The 16,641-nt window shown below is 41.4% G+C and overlaps 1 protein-coding gene across 2 annotated transcripts in view; it reads left to right on the forward strand.

The window, feature by feature from the left end:
* Positions 1-16,641, forward strand: part of ITGA9 (integrin subunit alpha 9) — a 221,026-nt gene that overhangs the window by 47,243 nt on the left and 157,142 nt on the right. For both annotated transcript variants that reach the window (XM_082754412.1, XM_082754413.1), the window contains exon 15: positions 4,705-4,865. In XM_082754412.1, coding sequence (XP_082610538.1) covers positions 4,705-4,865 — 161 coding nt within the window. The remainder of the gene's footprint in view (positions 1-4,704; positions 4,866-16,641) is intronic.

Genomic DNA, 16,641 nt, shown 5'->3' on the forward strand with positions numbered 1-16,641 from the left:
TGATAAGTCAGGCAGTGAGAACACAGGGCTCATTGAAAAATGCTGTTCCCTTAAGGCTTGTCAGTATGGACACTCAAAACTGCTGGTTACTGTTGGAAAATCTGGGCTTTGCCCTTGCTTTTGGGCAGCTGAAGTTGGTCACCTACTACATGTTTAGAAAGTCAAGTTGAATGTGCAGGCAGCATTCTTCTCTGGGAAATGTTTGTCTACAAGGCTTATGTGAACATGTTGTTTCACATAAGTGCCATGTGAAGGAAAGCTGTCTTATCTGTCTCACTTGCATACAAAACTTTCCCACCTTTTTCTTTTTCTTTTTCTTTTTCTTTTTCTTTTTCTTTTTCTTTTTCTTTTTCTTTTTCTTTTTCTTTTTCTTTTTCTTTTTCTTTTTCTTTTTCTTTTTCTTTTTCTTTTTCGTTTTCGTTTTCTTTTTCGTTTTCTTTTTCGTTTTCGTTTTCGTTTTCTTTTTCTTTTTCGTTTTCTTTTTCGTTTTCTTTTTCTTTTTCCCCAACGGCAGTTGCAGTACTATTGGTCATGTAATAGAGTCTGTGTTTACTGTTGCTTCTTGATGCTGACAATGACTGTATAATTCCCATCCATTTCGTGGATACTGTTTGCTGACTATGGTCTTCAGAAGTATGAATTTATTGCAGAAATGGTTTTGCCTGAACAAAGTGCAATGCCCAAATGAAGTGTGTGCTCTGCTCTGCATGCCAGGCATTGTCTGACCCTTCACTCTGCCTCAGTGCTCTCTGGGGAGATGAGCATCCACCATCAGAGTCAAACTCTGGTATGTTTTGGATGTGTGAGAAATGCAATGCTTTGTCAGCCCCTCAAAGGGTCTCTGTAGAATAGTGCTCAGCATGCTCTCTTCCGCAGCAGCAGCTCTTGCAAGGTGAGAAAGAAAGGAAGCAGCTTTCCTGGATAAGGTAAATATGTATGTATTGCACACTTCAAGAAAAAAAGAAAAACATCCCAAAGCATCTTAAACTGACAGAAAATATTCTATTGTCACCCATTAGCTTCCTCTATACTAGGAAATGGGTTGAGTTTAGGTTTGGTACAGTTACTGGAATGCAGTGTGGCTTTGTAGCAAGTTGGCAGTGAGGGTGCAGGAGAGATGAGCAGTACTGATGAAGACACGGCAACAGGGACTGTGGCATGCACTGCAAATAATGGTCAAAGATTCCTGAGGGTCCTGCATAGATGCTGCTGCGTAGTTGCTGCTATTGCTGTCCTCCCTTAGGGCTAGGCTGAGGGCATTTGTGCTCAGCATTGCCATGGTTGTGTTCTGCAGTGATGCTTCATGCTTTGCCTGACCCCAGCTACATCTCACGATCTCACAATGTGACAGTGTTTGCTTGCAGAACATTAGGCTGAGCTACAACTCAGAAAAAGCAGGGATGAGACGAAATCCTTTCCTAGCCTGGATGACCAGGCTTCAGCCTCTTCAGACCACACACTTCTGGGTGACCAGAACAAGAAGAGAGAGGCTGCTGGCATCTCTGTGCATGAGTTACTGCATTCATCTCCACCAGAGAAGGGAATTAAACTCATGGCTATGATCTGGGTAATCTCCTGTACAAAAATAAAAAAATCTGTGCCAGTGTAAGGGTTAGATGAATTTTAAAGGCTGTGAAAACAAGAGGTTTGGGGCATTTGGCTGGAGTTAGGTGCCTTAGATAGTTCTTCAAACTTGCTCCTTCATTGTTTGCTTCAGCCGTGTATCACTTGTACGTTGATCCATGTCTAGAGTAGTCCTCATGTCCCAGATAGTGTTGTCTAAGAGAGCATTGTGAGATGTAGTGTGGAATAATGAGTTGTTTGTTATTTTTGCTCTGCTTTGGTATTCTACTAGGACTGAAGAACATGACTGATCCAAAACCTGACAAAAGCAGATACTCCTCTTCTTATCAGCATCCTGCTGTAGTTTGATGCAGGAGTCTTATTTCTGTCTGTCTCTTGTTTTTCCAGTCTGCTTGGGTGCAGGTCTGAAGTGGTGCTAACCTCTGAATGCCTCAGCAGCAGTTTTGTTGTAGGTATGTGTTTTCCAATATATGTGGTGTCCACCCCCCGAATCGGTACAAGTTAGCAGCCTATCAAGTCCTTAGGGATGCGCTCCTGCTGAGCATTTTGCCACCGGCCTTTGGTATGCTGTGGCATCCTCTGAGTGAGCTGTGAAGTGTTTTGCTGGGTGCTTGGGGGTGTGCAGGCTCTTCATTAACACAGCCAGCTATCATTCCTGTCTCAGACCATGTGATACCACTGTCCTCTTTGCCCCTCTCCTCACTCCTGTCCTCTTCAGGGCTACCCTCAGCCCTCTGAAGGGCATGCCTCTTGCATGTCGTGCCACTTAGGAATGCAAATCCACTGTAAAAATGCCATTTTTACTTGGCAGGTATGTTGCTGTGGTGTCCAAGCACCACCTGGAGTGACTCTGCTGGCTGGTAGTCCTCTTGGAGATATGACCCAAAATTTCTCAGGGGGAGCTATTACTGAGGCCTCTTAGGCATTAGACTTTAGTTACAGGAAAGGAATAATCACTAGAAAAATAAAGCCCTTCATCTACTCTCATTGTATCCATGCCAGAGTTTTCTTTTGATAGTGTGAAGTGGATGGGCAGATCCGCAGAAGCGTTGCTAACTACACTTTAAGCTGCTGGAAGAGAATTTCAAGGCATTAACTGCAAGAGTTAAATCTGCTAGCAAGAGCTTACCTCCTGATCTGCTGCTGGAGCCAGCAGGAGGAACTTAAACCACCAGTGGTGATGAGGCTGGCCAGTTATCTTCCCTACCCCGGCTGCTTTTTGGAAGCAGTGAAGACAGAGTGGGGAAAAAAAAAAAAAAAGCCTTACTCATGATATTTCAGTTTTTCCACTGATGTGACATCATTGGATATAACATAGAAACAAGTTGTCAAAATAAAGGGGAGGCGGCCACGGGGGGGTAGGGGAGGACGAGAGGCCGACTGCACATTTTGATTGAAAACATCCACTGCTGCTGTGGTAGCTGGAAACGTTTTGCCTTGAGGCCTGGTATGGGGCTGGTGTTGGGACGAGACCTCCCTCGGGGCCTCCCCGGGCGGCCCCTTTCCCTCTGGATGCCATCCTTTCCTCATTGAAGGGACGCATGGTCCAGCGGGCCCATGAGGGCCTGGGTCTGCTGGCACGTTGCCTTGTTATGCAGGGGATGGAGGCACAGCCCTAGGCCTGCTTGTGGGGTCTTGAAAGAGGAAGAGGGAAAATCGGGGTTGGGTGTGGTATGTGCACACTTCAAAGAAAAAAATTAAAGAGACTGCTGGGATTTCAAACAGGCCAAACGCTGGGCTTCTGGTCAGAAAGCAGCATACAGCACAAAGTGAGGTGGGTGTGAGTTACAGAAATGCTGCATGCTCACAGAAACCAAGTTGCACAATATCATTAAATGAATTTTTTAAAGCAGTGAGACTTCGGTGAATAAATGATTAGAGGAGAGAACATTGGTAGCAGTATTAATTTTAAGAGATCAGTTCTCATTGATTAAAAAAGACAACACAAAACAGAATGAGAATGCAGCAAACAACAATAAAGATCCCTTGCTGAAATTATGTATAGAAAACCTCAATCCAGCAATATATTACATTTGCACTGAATTTTTATAAAATTCTATGTTAAAAAAAAAAAAAGTTTACATTTATGGGGAGCATTTTATCTGGCTTCAATCATTTAGGACTTAAAATATGAATAAAAACCAAAGCAATAATTTGGCAATCACCCTACATATGTAACTAATCAGTACAGGAGCTGTCACTGGCTGTCATATACAAAGATAATCAACTAATTAAGCCATTTATAGTGTGCCAATCTCATGGTACTCCCATCATTGCCTTGATAACAGCTGAAATCAATACAGACCGTGGTCTGTGATGAGTGAAAGGACCTCACAGCCTGCCTTTAAATCATCTGCAAACAGCAGCAGAGCAAGCATTTGTGCTTCTATTGCAGTTTTGCTGCTGATGGAAAAGGTGCAATCAGTTTGGATTATTCAATTGCTATGCAACTTCTTGACATAGCAAACAACCTTTTTTTTTCTGAAAAAATATCCATCCAATCACAAACCCACCCATTGTGTTAAGCTACCTGCCTTGTAGAGCAGCAGGAAAACAGCTGGCTAGTCTCTGGGTATTTCTTCTATAAACTGCTGAGGTTGTGTAACATCTAAAAGGGGATGGATGCTCAGTGCAAGGTGGTGACCTCTAGTTAAGGGCTAAACTCTAAGATGACTGCAAATCAACTGAAGTAATTGTCAGGAAATGCCACATCCTGGTTGATATATGCATAGTTTGTGCTTTTCTAAGAGGAAAACAAAGCTTGAGGCTTTTGTTGTTGTTTGCGTTGTTTTTTGCTTTTTCTTTTAATAGCATAATTTAAGTGTTTTTTTTAGGTGTGCCTGTTTAGATGTATTTTTACACATAACTTCCTACTGCTTCTTGTCATCCTTCAGGAAGGGCTGGGGAAAGCAGTGGCACAAAACTTGGGAGTATGTCAGTAATTGGATTTGGTTTTGTGCAGCCACAGGAAACTTTGTGATTGATTGAGAGCCTGCAAGGCCTGACCTTTTTTTAAGCACATATGCCTTGGGGACAACAGGATCCATTGATAGGTGGCTAGAAAGTAACTATTGTTCATTGACATCCTTTGTTTTCTTCTTTTTCTGTTCTTTACAACAGGTTTGAATTATAACCTGACTGCTGATGTGGCAAAGAAGGAAAAGAGCCAGCAACCCAGAGTTTACTTTGTGACTTCTGGAGAGACAGTGGGACAGGTCACAGAGAAGTTACAACTGTTGTACATGCAGGAAAAGTGTGAGCATTACCTAGCGTATGTCAAGGTCAGTTCAGCCCTGTCTTTACTTATGTTGGCCTTAATGCAATTCTCCCCCCTTTTTTATTATTCAACCAATTAAAATGATGTAGCTTGGCTCCAGATGTGCTTTGTTTTCCTGACAGGTGGATGAAGTTTTTTGAGTGGGAGTTCAGAGCTTCTTGTTTGGCATAATTTGTCAGTGTGAGTGCTATCACCTTTGAGCCTTTGAGGCCTAGTGCCAGGAATATGTATTTTATTTACTTTTCGTCAGGTGCATTTGTGGGAGATTTCTTCCTTTGGCTTGGTTTGTTGTTACCATTGTTATACTCAAAATATGAAGGCAAAATTTTATTTTGTCAGGAGCAGGAAGTTTAATCTATTAGTTTTGTAAGGTATGTGCATGGGAACGACAGGGTAATGCAGGATCTGTCCTGAAGCAATTGGACTCTCAGGTTTGAAGAGCACACACTTCATTTGGGCTTAAAAATACTAGTGAGATAACTGCATTTCATCTCTATCATAGACTTAGAGATACAGGGAGTGCTTTCCGGACTCTGTGGGACATACAAAGGCTCAGTTCTTGGTGTACATTTCTTTCAGCGTCTGCTAGGATGCTTTTTACCTTTAATTGACAACTGTTATTGAAGAAATGCCACTCAAGTACAATTCTGTTTCCAAAGCATACAAAATAGTTTCTCTTCTGCTTAGAAATTTATATAATGGATTTGAAAATTATATGGGTTCATCTTCTAAGCTGCTTACATCTTAAAAGCACACTAATCTGTGCTACCACCCTGGAGAGCAATATGAGGCAGTGTGGTTGCGTGGGTGAGTTGTATATCCTCCTTACTGAAGAACATACTCCCATAGATGATAATGACCTAACTTCAGTGGATATCACTTGGTAATATCTTGTTTTTGAGAATCCAGCAGATCCAGACATCCCTAAATGTATAAACTTTTCCAGGAAACTTCTGTGTACCTAAAAAAAACATGAGAACGAGAGAGAAGATTCAACCTTTGACTTTATCAACATTTTGTGCATGGTTGTTGAGTGAAAATAAAATAAATAAAGGGACCACCATGGAGGAAATGACGTCATATTAAGTTTACAGATCTCTGAGAAACAGCTAGATGTCTTCTACTTTTTTTTTCTCTTCATTTTTTTTGTTTCTGCGGCAACCTTTGTTTTTTGCATTGGGAAAGCTCATTAAAAAAATTTAGATGTACAAAACTACCACTATTTAGAAAACATGATGTGAGTCTTCTAATTCTGGTCTTCTTCGAATGAACACATGTCAATAGGCATTCATGGATTGAGCTCAGATGAAAAGGAGCATGTCTCTATCTTAACCCAGTAACTACTTTTATGCTAGCCCTATTTTAAATTCTTGGGTACTACACAGAATTCACTAAAAGTCAATGTATGCCCAAGAAACTATTTTATTTACTGGGAATGAAAAGGTAAGAACTATCTTTTTCTGGAAAATTCCTGGAAAAAATTACTCTTATAGGCAAGAAAAACATTTCAAAATATTTAGATACAATAACAACTTATAGCAAAACAGCTGGTTAACAAACGAGGCTATTGGTGCTCTGCTTGATGTAAGTAGCTATTTTTCACAGTTGGAAGAATAGCAGGAAGTGTCATTTGTCCATGCAAGGGAGAATGCAAAGTAGTAGAGAAAGATAATCCCTGTGCTTTCATGGGAAAGGTGATATCCGTGAGCCTACGTGACATTAGGAACATCAAAGGGAGACCCACAGACTGTGGAGGAGTGGAAATGGGGTCATGATCTTTTGCTGTTATCCTTAAGGAACACCTAGTTTAAAAACAACAACAACAAAAAAGAAATACCCAAAAAACTCCAAATCTGAACTTTACCTGGAATTCTCCTTAGTCACATAGTTTTGTGATGGATGGATGGATGATACAAGATTGGGGCTTAAAATATTTTTTATTAAGTACTTCACTTAGGCTTTCCTCTGTACTCTTGTTTAATGTATGCCTGACTAATTTGCCTCCATGGCTAATTGAGTTGTTTGCAGGTGCACCCTTAAGCTGTTCACTTCATTACTTTTCTTTTGAATCCCCGGTGATAAATAAGTTTATAAGTTTACCCGAGGATTTCAGTTCTGGAGTGGCTGTGTTCAAGGATGGAGAAGCTGTTTGGGCTTGTGCATGAACTCATGTGCTGGCTTGACAAACCCTACTAGCATCCAGTCCAAACATCATGCAGCAGAGCTCTGTAGGTTCCCTTAGTTAAATGAAAGCCTGTACCAAGGCTTGCTGGATGGCATTGTCTTACCAACAAGTAGTTATAGCATGCTGGAGACATAAAACAGGACTGAGGAAAGTAATAATAGAACCAGGCATATACAAGCTTGCTGTGATCTCTTTTGACAGATAGGATCTCAAGAGACCTCAAAGAAACTGAGCACTAAATAGTTGCAGGTTGCAAAGAAATCAACAGGATTAATTGTTAAATCATTTTGCAATTGATAATTCTCAATGTTTTGGACGTGTCTTCTCCTATTTGTGCTCTCTTCTCAGGACAGGAGCTACTGTCCTTATTTCTCCTTCTGAGTATTAAAGTCTGTCTTTCCTCATGATTGTGTCGGTGAGATAAATGGATGTCAAAGCTTGTAGGGTACGTATAGCTCAGAAATCTTGTACAAGGCAAGCTACTGAATTACAGCTCAAATTAATAGAATTGTTCATGAGCAAATGTGGAGTGCTTTTTTTCTGGCTGTGAACAGAGAAGAAAATGAAGTATGTTTGGATTTGAAAATGCTTTGAGTTTGCTGCTCTAATGGTTATGGGGAAGCAGAGAAGAGATGCAGTTTCCTCCCTTGTTCCCCTCTTGGAACTTGTTTGATTTTCAGTTACAAAACTTTGATTGTTCTAGTATCCATCAACAGTAATTTTCAATACATCACTTCAGGTGTCATCTGCAAAAGCAGCATTTAATTTTCAACAATCTTTGGGGTTTTGACTGATGTTTTCAGTAGAAAATCAACAGCTGGTTTAAGTAGCCATTAATTAGCCATTAATACTCCAGGAGTATTGCTCTTTTTTTGGTGCATCTCTGCATAGCTGATGCCTGTTGACTCACAGGAGGGGCTTTGTTACTGGATGATGCCTCCTCTGGCTGTGCTGCCAGTACAGATCCTCTCCTTCAACAAGGGTAAACCCAGAAAAAGACATTACTATTTAACCTCTCATCATTTTTTTAAGGTATTCATTTTTCTGTAGAAGGAACAGGAAACATAAACATTAGAAAATGGAACTTGGTACTAAGTATCACAGAATCACAGAATTTCTAGGTTGGAAGAGACCTCAAGATCATCGAGTCCAACCTCTACCCAACGTTAACAATCCCCACTAAACCATATCCCTAAGCTCTCCGTCTAAACGTCTTTTAAAGACTTCCAGGGATGGCGACTCCACCACTTCCCTGGGCAGCCTGTTCCAGTGTCCAACAACCCTTTCGGTAAAGAAGTTCTTCCTAACATCCAACCTAAAACTCCCCTGGCGCAACTTAAGCCCATTCCCCCTCGTCCTGTCACCAGGCACGTGGGAGAATAGACCAACCCCCACCTCGCTACAGCCTCCTTTAAGGTATCTGTAAAGAGCAATAAGGTTGCCCCTGAGACTCCTCTTCTCCAGGCTGAACAAGCCCAGCTCCCTCAGCCGCTCCTCGTGGGACTTGTTCTCCAGGCCCCTCACCAGCTTTACAGCCCTTCTCTGGACCCGCTCAAGCACCTCGATGTCCTTCTTGTAGCGAGGGGCCCAAAACTGAACACAGTACTTGAGGTGTGGCCTCACCAGAGCCGAGTACAGGGGGATGATCACCTCCCTAGCCCTGCTGGCCACACTGCTTCTGATACAAGCCAGGATGCTGTTGGCCTTCTTGGCCACCTGAGCACACTGCTGGCTCATATTCAGCTGACTATCCACCATCACTCCCAGGTCCTTCTCTGCCTGGCAGCTCTCCAACCACTCATCTCCCAGCCTGTAGCTCTGCTTGGGGTTATTGCGCCCCAGGTGCAGGACCCGGCACTTGGCCTTGTTAAACTTCATGCAGTTGACCTCAGCCCATCGGTGCAGCCTATCCAGGTCCTCCTGCAGAGCTTTCCTACCCTCGAGCAGATCGACACACGTGCATAGCTTGGTGTCATCTGTGAACTTACTGAGGGTGCACTCAATGCCCTCATCCAGATCATCGATGAAGATGTTAAAGAGGACCGGCCCCAGCACCGAGCCCTGGGGGACGCCACTAGTGACTGGCCTCCAACTGGACTTGGCTCCATTCACCACGACTCTTTGGGCCCAGCTATCCAGCCAGTTTCTAACTCAACAAAGCATAACTCAACGAAGTAGAGGAGAATGAGCAGAGTTCTGGAAGGGGTAGAAAAAAGATGGAAAAATAAATGGGTTTGGATGCTTTAAAGGTGTCTCCTTAATATTGGTGTCTGGGTTTGCAGATGAAATACAAAACTTCCTCTTGAGAGCTGAATTTGATATCACTGAAAAGACTTAAGCTGCGTGCTTAACACTTGCTCCAGCTGGAGCATCATCTGCATCATCTCTGAGGAAACTTTTTCCCATTTTGCATTAACTGCCTTGGTCGTTACCTGTTTTTTTTTTGTTTGTTTGTTTTTGTTTTTGTTTTTGTTTTTTTAATGGGTTCCCTTAATATTTAGGAGAGATTTGCCTGTGAAAAGGAGAAGAGAACTTGATTCAGACATCAAAGCATATTGTGTGTGCAGATCTATATGGGGCCAAATCTCATCCTTGATTTCTCACAAAGGTATGATGGTGAAAGCCCTTTGTATGATTTATTTAAGATGTTATACATTTATTAAAAAAGCACTACTTGGTTTCTTACCCACTATAGGCCAGCCAGCTGGGCTGCCTATTCTGTGTGCAAAGTGAAGGTTGTAATAGCTTCATACACCATCAGCAGTCCTGGCACGGGATTAACCCAGACACAGAATTTGTATTTTCTACCGAACTTTATCTCAGTTGACTGTCTGGTTGTTTTAAGCAGTCTCACGTTGCTTATCGTATTAACTCTTATCAGATCCTGTTGTAGCCTGTGGGGAGGATGGGGCTGAAAAGTGGCAAGGGGGCTTTTCATGACTTGTCTATAGGTGAGGAGCTTGTAAGTGTTGTACAGCTAGGGTTGGAATAAAACGTCTCTTTTTGAATAGAAATGGCACAGTTATGTGTTTCGTTAACTGCTGAATTCTGTAGCCAAAAATTTGCATTTTTGTAAGTGTTTCTGGCCTCTGTCTGCTGTGCATTGCTGTTACCTCAGGTCTCTGAAGATACTCCAGGCTGCTGATCTCACACAACTTTGTCTCTAGTGTTCGCCAACTTGAGTCACTGTCTGTGGTTGTGATCGTTTCTCCTTCTGTAGCTGTTTGATCTCCTCTGAGGGGGATGTACGTATTAAAGTCTTTTGTTCTTAATCCACCATACTCTGCTCTTTCCTAGTCTGGGTGGCAAAGCATTCAGTCTTACCGTCATGTGTGGTGTAGAGATGGTATCACCTTGATCATTTGCCAGACAGGCTTTTTTCTGAAAGTTGTCTGCTAGTGAATTAACATTTACATGTTAAGGTCTGACTGGTGTTGTTACAGGATGCAGGGAGATGCCAGAGACTCTGCAGTTTATTTTGAGGTATCTATTTTTAATGGGATTGGTGTCTCCTTCATAGTTAATGTAACTTTTGGGAGTTTTTTTTTTTTAATTGGCAGAGCTTGCTGCTGAAGCACTTATATTCGGTTTGGTGGCTCCAGGCTGAGCCTGGTTGCTCATGTGTGCTAAGTCCTTTTCTAAGATGCTGGTGCTTCAAGTGATGGATCGATTATGTGCTGGATGTGGACAATAACAACTGCTTTGCCGAGAAGGAGGTGAAAACCAGTCCCTTGTGAAGTACAGCTTCCCTTGGTAGTGACCCAGCTGTGCTGCTTGCCTCTCTGTGGGAGAGAAGAGAAATTGAAGCAAGCCAGGGGATAATGCTTGAAGCAGAGACCAGTTTCATAGCAGCAGCTATGAAAACTTATTCATAATTGTCTAGAATTTCAGAGGATTTGGACCACTGGGCAGACAAGGGGAGCAGTGACCTATTCCAGCCTTCAGCAGGAAGTTTATAGCCACTAGAAGAAAGACGAAAGCTGCTGTGTAGGATTGCCAGGAATGATGACTACAGCAAGGCTGAGCACTAAGACCAATAGTGGAGTGTATCTTTGGTTTTTTTTTTTTTTTTTTTTTTTTTTTTTTTTTTTTTTTTTTTTTTTAAACTTTTCTCCCCTTTTGCTGAGCCAGCTGGAAAAATTGTCAGGCTGAGCCAGATGCACTCATAGCCTATGCCTGGTCTTAAAGAACTGGAGGATAGGTGGGGTGATCACAAAACACAGAGGCTTGTTTACAGAAGCACACTTTCTAGGACAAGTCTTTTTTCCAAAACCGTGCAAAGTGTGCTTTTGTAATCTGTTAATGCAGCCTGCCTTCCCTCTAGCAAAGCAAAACATACTCTCTTGGCAAGATAAATACGGTGTGATTTTTTTTTTTTCACCTCGTTCTAATGTGATCAACCCTCTCCTTTTGGGGACCAGGTAGAGAAGAAGTTTCACATTTTTCCAGAGAGGCTCCCATGGGCAAGGGAAGAACTGCATGACTCTGGGTTCTTATTCCTTGCCTATTAAATACAGGGATTTAGATAAACAGTAAAAAATGTTAGGAATTGGTGGGAAGACTGACATCTTTGAGATGAATGTTAGCAACATTAAAACTTAAATACCATCATTGATAATGGAGTTGGCTTTTCCAGAAGCTTTTGGCAGTGTTTAGCAAGTTAAGACTCAAATTCAGAACTGTCCTGTACAACATGGCCAAACTGAAGCAGCCAGATTTGTCTGGCACTAGCAGAGGGGACCCAAGCTTCAAGTGGCTAAGTGATATCTGCTGGGGCTGGCAGTGCTATTATGTGGGAGAGCAAATTGTGGCAGGCATTAAGCTATAAGCTGTTCTGGGGCTCTGGTCTAGTGGGCAGTGTGGTTAGTAAGGCTGTTTAGTATCACAAAAAGTCTTGTGTCCTGAGGCCACTGGAAGGCTTTCATCTCTGAGCTGAAGACAGAGGTTTTGTCCACATGCACTCCAATGCCAGTCTTCCTAGATTTTTGAAGAAATCACTTTTTAATTTTAATTTTTATTTTTTAAAAAACTTCATGCTGATCAGTGACATAATTAGGTGGCAAATCACTCTTGTCTGGTTGGAGAATGTCTTTGTACACAGCATGGCTGTTACAAAATCAGCCAACCAAAAAAAAAACACCAAACTTTTAAATTTTAGCGAAGTAACTAATTTCTGTTTAGTTCACTGGTGCTTTTCAGCTTTAGTCAGCATGTATGAAAACCTAATATATTGTGTATGGCCCAGGTGGAACCTTGGTTGCTCTGGTGGAGCTGCTGTCAGATAAAGTGCCTAGGTAATCACATTCATAAATCCAAGTAAAGAGATTCTATGCTCTTGAAATAAAATAAATATCATCTTGCATGAGGCTCAGTCAGTAGACTTAAAGCACAGCAGCTGTTGAAATTCTGCTTTGCCTGCCTTGTATTTCTTCTTACCTGTCTTTTTTCAGCTGCCACGTTTCCTGCTAACCCATAAAAGGATCTGAATCTTCAGTCTTGAGCCCTTTGATATGCTTGTTCCTCCAGTATATCCTGCAATGGGAGAGAATTATGTATTTTTGATTAACTCAACCTGAAAAAAAGTTATATTTCTCAAATTTTAATAGAGTTGAAAATTATTTCTAATGTCTACATGAAGTGGTGATGCTGTTATTGGTCTTAAAACATTCAGTAATAGGCTTATCAGTGGGCAAACAGTAGAGACAGGTATGTCTTTTAGTTTGATGTAGTAGTTCCTCAGAAGAGACTTTACTTGCAGATTAAACCTTTTTGGAGGCCCAGGAGGGGCAGATTTAGGCCTGGGTGGAGGATGGCTCTCTCAGGAGAGGTTGTCCATGGGGCTCCTCTCTGAGAGGATTCATTGTGTTTCCCCAGTGATGGCGCTTCTAGGAAGTGAATGGCCAAACAGATATAAGAGGTGCTACACGTTGTGCTAGGAAAAGTTGTTTCAAAAGGCAGGTAATGATGGAAAAGATTTTTTTTTTTTCTTTCTCTGGCACTCCTGGTTAACCGAAGAGCTTGTTTTGTCAGGTAACACTACTGTTTTAGAAACTTTCTAAGCTTGTTTTTCATGGAGAGTGCTACAAACCAAACACATGATGGCAAATTGTACCGTAAAGGTGTATTAGTACTTCTTTGGGACAAATTTACACTTTAGGGGGGATATGTTTAATCCCAAACACTAGAGTCTTGCTCCAGAAAATTACAATAGGGAACAGCTTGTTTGTCTTAGTGGTTTTCCTGTTTATAACTCATGGAGGTATATCAGTCTGTGCCGTGATCTCGGACACATACAAGTACATGATCAGCTTATCCTTTCCAAAGTGGGGAGTGCCTAAAATTATCACCCTTTCATTTCGCTACACTTAGGAAGGAATGAGCAAGGCACTTCATTAGGAAACACTGGAGGCAACTTCCAACAGAAAACTCCTCTCAAAGTTAGAAAGAAAACAATTAATTTTGACAGCTGTGGTTTCTGGGTTTGTTCCAAAGCTATAATGTCCTGATAGGCAGAATAGACTTGGGTCTCCAGGGAGACTCCTACAGATGCTGTGTTTGGTTTGGATGGCAACAAGTAATGCTAATTCAGTGGCCTAATTCATACTGAAAGTACCTGACAATGTGCTTGAAGATATGTGGGAGTAATATGTTGCAGGCGTGGAGCTCTTTTCTGGCAGAAAATGCCTCTTGCCACTTCCCCCCCTACCCGCTTCGTACCTCCTATTGTGGAACTGAATTCACCTCGAATGCCTGAGGTGCAGAAACAGCTGAGGGAAGGTCTGTGCCCTGTGCCATCAAACCCATGCTTCCACCCGCGTTTCCGTAAGTAATGAGGTAATTACAGCCAGCATGGCTGTGCTGGCAATCAAAAGTTATATCCTCCTGGTTATGCTTCCAGTTTGTTGCAAAGTTTTCATTACTGATTTCCCATGTAGAACTCTGTGACCTCTCCTGGAGTCCCAGTTATTTGAGAGAATGTTTAGTATTCTGCACCTGGAACCTGCAAGTTGTCCTACTCTACCTTTGCTCCTCCGGAGATCTGAAATTGGTAGTTATCTGAGAGTTAGAACTATTTTCTGCTTGCCCACGATGTCTTTGTTTGATGACATATTCTTCAGCTTATTTCCAAACTTTGTATTCTACATGTTCTTGTGGATTGGATACATTCAGCAAATTGTCTTGCACTTCTCTGCTTTGGTGTGGCATGATTTTAGAATGACCTTTCCTCCCATTATGATTATGGCCACTGTGCATGCTTTTAGTGAAAGTACACATTGCTGAAAGCTATCATCAAAGCATTGAAGTAGTCAAAATTTTAGGAATATGAACGATCTAATATTGAGGGTTTGTTTCTTCCTTTGCCATCCTCCATTGTAACGTGCCATTTATCTTCATCTTGTGTCAAAATCTGTATTGCTGCATGCAAATCACAAAGCTTTAGAATAGAAGTTTTCAGAAGTGGATATTGTAAAGGTTGCATCTAACATAGAGAACTGATGGATTCTTAACTGAAAACTCAGTGTTACTACATCAGAGAGGTTTGTCTGATCATTTTCCACTAAGAAACATATACAGTAACTTCAGTGTTTCACAGAAAGCTTAACTAGAGGATCTTCAAGTCTGCCTTCATTGTCAAGTTATTGACCACTTTTTCTGAAGTTATGCCTACTAGTGTATATATTTTTTTCATCTATAAAGCAAGAGCAGTTTTGTGGAAATAACTTAGAACTTTCCTCTTTGAAATTACTTGATGAAACTTCATATCTGTGAAAGCCCAAAAAATACTTGATTATGTTTCCATGTTCTCTATGTGGGTATCAAGTTGGATTCTTTTATTGCCATCTTATTTTCTAGCTATTTTAATCTCTGTTTATTTCTAGGTTTTAAGGTACTGAATAAGCTTTACCCTGTAATATGTGAGTGTACCCTGTAATACGTGAGTGAACCTAATCCTGTAAAGCTAGGACTGGGTGATACCCATACTGTAATAACAAATAACATACTGTAATAACAAATAATAATGAAGAGAATTCAGTAACAGCTTATACTGCATTTGTTTTGTCCTGGGAGAAGACCCAGGTCTGGTGTTAAATTTTAGACTGAAATATAAACAGCTAGCTGTAAATCTAAGGGAATCTAATCCCTAGAGCACTACTTCCTTCTTTTGGCATACACACTGCATCACTTAAGACTTCCTTAGATGACAAAATAAATTAAAAATATAACTGATTAAATTATTGTGACTTGGTAAGTTTCATCATATTAGCAGGCACCTTAAGGCAGCATCTCATTCAGCAAGAATAGATGTAGGGGAACCAACATAAAAAAAAAAAAAAGGGGGGGGGAATCAACATAAAAAAAAAAAAAAATTCCTCAAGAAGAAGAGGGTGTAAAAATAGAAGTAACTAACAAAAAATGCAAGTTTAGATAAGTTGTGTCTTATGCAAAAGAAATTATAAATTTATATGTTTTTGCCCTGTGTGATGGTTTAACCCGGCCGGCAGCTAAACACCACGCAGCCGTTCGCTCACCCTCCCCCCTCCCTCTCTGGGACAGGGGAGAGAAATGGAAAGTGAAGCTCATGAGTTGAGATAAAGACAGTTTAATAAGACAGGAAAAAAATAATAACAAAAATAATAATAACAATAATAATAATAATACAATGGTGATAATGGGAAAGTAATAATAATATGTACAAACAAGTGATGCACAATGCAATTGCTCACCACCCGCTGACCAATGCCCAGCCTAACCCCGAGCAGTCCGGCCCCCTCCCCCCGGCTAGCCACCCCTATATATTGTTTAGCATGACGTCAGATGGTATGGAATACCCCTTTGGCTAGTTTGGGTCACCTGTCCTGGCTCTGTCCCCTCCCAGCTCTTACTGCACCCCCAGCCTGCCTGTTGGCAGGACAGAGCAAAAGGCTGAGATGTCCTTGGCTTGGTATAAGCACTGCTCTGCAACAATTAAAACATCGGGGTGTTATCAGCACTCTTCTCATCCTAAGCCAAAACACAGCATTCCACCAGCTACTAGGAAGAAAATTAATTCTATTCTAACTGAAACCAGGACACCCTGCTAGGGTATGGAAAGCATTAGCCATGAAAAAGGGGTTTCAGTGAAGCCCAAGTGTACCGGGACAGTGGTCTGACGGAAAGTCTTTTAAAATCCATTGCATGCAAGAGGCTAAGCCCTGTCACTATGTACAGATCTGGCTTTTGCTCTGGGAGCTAAAAAGGACAGGAAAATTGAAAAGCCAGGAAGTTCATCTTACTCCAGCAGGTGAAAGATGTTGAAATACATACAAGATTTTTACCCCCTTGCATCTCATCTTTCACTGAAGGCTAGGTAGCTTAGGTTGTCTCTAAGATGTCTTGAATGTATTTAGGTGATGTTGAGGCTTTCAGTCCTTAAATAATAAATGTAGTGGCAAATATTCCTGCAAGTGCAGAAGAAGCAACAACACTGAAGTAGCACACCCTGGAAACTGATTTTTTTTTTGTTCTTCAAGCTGCATTCTTTCTTTCAGGTACTACCTCTTCGAGACTAGTGTGAAGAGTTCTAAAGTGGAACATTTTTGTTGTTGTTTTCTAA

This window comes from Aythya marila (assembly GCF_965140915.1).
Source record: "Aythya marila genome assembly, chromosome: 2".
Taxonomy (NCBI): Eukaryota; Metazoa; Chordata; class Aves; order Anseriformes; family Anatidae; genus Aythya; species Aythya marila.